The following is a 3,694-nucleotide window of genomic DNA, read 5'->3' on the forward strand; positions in this document are numbered from 1 at the left end:
ACCTTAATGATTCTATGATTCTGTGAGTTTTGAGGCAACACGTGCCTTTGAAATTTGACCTGACAGCATCTGTCAACTGTTATTGTAGAGGAGTTAGAATACTCTAGAAGTCAGTTAGAATACTTCCCTTATCTGATGTGTTCCTGTGCTTGTTATACTGTAGTGAGGCACAGCCATAATGGAGTGTGAATGAACCTGCTGAATTAATTTAAAAGGAAGATTGTGTAGTCATCTTGATGTAGATGGTGGAGACAACTCCGGTTACAGAGGCCTCCTATTCAGTAATTTTCTTCATTCATTGTTGCAGATATTTAACCATATTTGTCTATTCAGCATTTTATTAAATAGAATTTATAGATGCTCTTGGCTTCAGTAGATTGAATGTATCATTTCATGTCTTATTAATAAATTCTAAGATTATTTTTTCTAAAATTTTTAAGAAATGTGTATCTGTATGTCTTGCACCATGGTCCCATCTTATTAATTAGGCTGACAGAACTGTACTTTCATGCTTGATGTTCTTGAGGAGTCTGGTGTCTGTTGGAAGTTGTCTGTGCTATCCCAGTATTGCTGCTTGAGTAAACGGTTGCTTCATAAAGACCTATTCTTTTGTTACTCTTCTTGGAAAGTATCCTAAATATCTTTTTGAAGTGTTAACATTTGTGTGAAAGAGTAACCATTAATGATGCTGTGTTCAAGTCCTGTAACTAATACTTTGATCTTAGTTGAATATTTCTTTTCACTGTTCCAGCAAAATGTATTTCTCCTAAAGTAGTGCTTGCACTGGTGTAGCGTTCTATAGCCATTGAAACAGTAGCAGGTTTTGTATACACTTCTGTCTGGGAAAATGCATGTAACAAGTGGCTCTAATGCAGCATGGGATCTCTCTTTGCTGTTGGATTCCTTCTGCCAGTGTGTGGAGCTGCTGGAGTGCGTGGGCGTGCCCTGGGTCCAGGCGGCAGGGGAGGCGGAGGCCATGTGCGCCTGCCTGGAGGCCCGCGGGCTGGTGGACGGCTGCCTCACCGGCGACGGGGACGTCTTCTTGTACGGAGCTCAGACTGTCTACAGGAGCTTTGCCATGAATGCCAAGGTAATGGCCCTCATCCTGTGCTCACCCCTCTTTAACCTCTTACCCAATGAAATAGAAGGAAGGGACTTGAAACAATTACTTAAGTGTTATCACACTTAACCTCTTGAAGTTGGGTGAGTTTAAAATGGTATGTTTAAGACTGAAATGTTTTGTTTCATTCGCTGGTGATCCGTGTATTGGTTGTGAGAGCAAAACTACTGAACTGAAGAACACCTGTGGTGTTAATGTCTGTGTTTGTAGTGTCCTGTGATGTGTAATATAAAGCTAAGGAGCAAACATAATTTCCACCCCCACACACACCCTCCCCTGGAGAATTTGAGTAAGGTGATGACTTCCTATAAATTTACCATTAGGACACATGGGAGTGGTCAGCCTCCTGGGTCTAGTAACAGTGTTGACACATCTGCATCTTACAGGTTTGTTTTATTATGAATATACTTAAATACTGTTAGTCTCCAATTGAACATGAATAGGACTCAAGGCAGTTCCTTACTTGATGTTACAGAGATAATGTGTGATAAATTTCTCTTGCAGGATCCACATCTGGACTGTTACACAATGTCCTCTATTAAGGAGAAGCTTGGTTGTGACAGAGAGTCTTTGATTGGGCTAGCTGTTCTTCTGGGTTGTGATTATCTTCCAAAGGTAGACAATATAATTATTTTTTATTAGGTACTTATGCTGTCTTGAAAAACAGTAAACTATATCAAGGGAGATGTGTTCATGCTGACAAAACTGTATACAATGCACAATTACTGAGATCTGGCTGAAGAAGATGCCTAGTAAGTCACTGTAAATTTTATTTGTGTAGGATTAAAGATAAACAAACTGGTTCATGAACATTAATCTTTCTAAACTGTTATATATTATTCCAGACTTTTTCTGTAGCAGAGGTGACAGCAATTTTAGTTGTTCATTACGTTGATCAAAGATGGGAGAACTCTGTTGTTTGTGAGGGTGCTTTGTAACCTTTGGTGTGTAAGTACCTCCCTGGCAGAGGAGCTGTGGAAAAAGAGAAAAACAGCTTTGCCTGTGCTGTTTGTAAGACGTGGTAGTGATAGTTTTGGACTATAGTTATTAGTTACATTGGTTCTGGATGCAGTTTGGAGTATCCCCTTTTAGTTCCCTTGTTTGTAAACATGATTTATGAAGAAGTAGAAGTCCCCTGTTTGAAAGTTTGTGTAACGAATAAAGTGAGAGAAATCTCATCCATTACTACTTCACTTTTGTTTTGTTTAGTATTTTTTTTCTGTAAGGTCTTGAATTTTTCTTGAGTCTTGGAACAGAAGCTGCTGTAGTGGCTATTTGAAATGGAAGGGAAGTGGGTTTGAAACTGGATTTCCATGCAGTTCATTGTATGGTGACTTCAGGAAGTGGTTGCTCCCACTCAGGCTTGCAGTAGTGTTCTAGTTATTCTTAAACCATGGTGTTCAAATTTGCCCTTTTAAACAGCTGATACTGCTGGAAAAGGAAATAGCTCTCTTTATTTTGTTTTTGTTTGGTTTTGTTGTTTTTTTTTTTTTTTTCTGAAAGGCTTGCTTCTATTGCAGGAATCTTTAAACAGTTGGGGTTTATTATTATTACAAATTAAGTGTGTAAAGAGAGAGGGAGTAAAGAACCAAGTGGCTAATCAGTGGTTATTGTAGTGGCAGTAGCAGCTCCCAGAATGCCATGTTCTTGCATGGTCCTAAAGTAACATGATTATGTAATGTCAGATGGGGCTTTTGAGTTACTGCAGCTTAACAAAGTGGATAAAGACAGAAACTTCTAAGGAAAAAAAGCTGAGTTACAGGGGTGCATTGGGAGTGGGGACTGGCAGAACAGAGAAACGAGAACGTCACTCTCTAATGGCACTTCCGTTGTTGAATATATATCAAAATGGTGCTTTCCTTGCAGAAGCTGAGTATTTGACTCTCTGCCTCAGTGTCTGGCCACAGTCCAATGAGAACTTCCAGTGGGCTTTGAATGTACATTTATTTCACAAGGTTGCATATATTCAGTTCAGCCATTACAGAAGAATAAAAATAAGCTACAGATTTATTTGCAGTAATGCTGTAGAAAGCACACTCAATACAGTCCTTATATTCAGCTGTACTGATCCGTGGCAAAATACACTAAGGATTGAAAGGGATACTGGAAAAGCAGTGTGTGTGTGTGCATTTTAACTCACAGAATTGTAGAATAGTTTGGGCTGGAAGGGACCTTTAGAGGTCATCTGGTCCAACCCCCCTGCACTGAGCAGGAACACCTTCAACTAGACCAGGTTGCTCAGAGCCCCATCCAACCTGACCTGGAATGTTTCCAGGTATGGGACATCTACCACCTCTCTGGGCAACCTGTGCCAGTGTTTCACCACCCTCATTGTAAAAGATTTCTTCCTTATGTCTAGCCTAAATCTACACTCTTTTAGTTTAAAACCATTACCTCTTGTCCTATCTATCTCTTTTGTCTCTTAGGTTTCAGCCTTTTGTCTCTAAAATCCAAAAGGTCTGTCCCTGTCTTGTCTTTCCAAGACAATTCTGAAAAGTTTCAGCTTACTGGCAGTAAACTGGCAGGAATGTTAGCAGTATTTTATATTGCTGCCCTGTTGCAGATAGGGGAAGA

The 3,694-nt window shown here is 39.8% G+C and overlaps 1 protein-coding gene across 1 annotated transcript in view; it reads left to right on the top strand.

Annotated features, from left to right (window-relative positions):
• Positions 1-913: 913 nt before the first annotated feature.
• The window catches only part of GEN1 (GEN1 Holliday junction 5' flap endonuclease), a gene marked incomplete at its 5' end in the record, with an annotated part of 10,562 nt that continues 7,781 nt past the window's right edge, over positions 914-3,694 (top strand). Inside the window, 2 exons of the mRNA XM_008935752.1 lie at positions 914-1,090; positions 1,625-1,735. Coding sequence (XP_008934000.1) covers positions 914-1,090; positions 1,625-1,735 — 288 coding nt within the window. The remainder of the gene's footprint in view (positions 1,091-1,624; positions 1,736-3,694) is intronic.

This window comes from Merops nubicus, unplaced genomic scaffold (assembly GCF_000691845.1).
Source record: "Merops nubicus isolate BGI_N331 unplaced genomic scaffold, ASM69184v1 scaffold14092, whole genome shotgun sequence".
Lineage (NCBI taxonomy): Eukaryota > Metazoa > Chordata > Aves > Coraciiformes > Meropidae > Merops > Merops nubicus.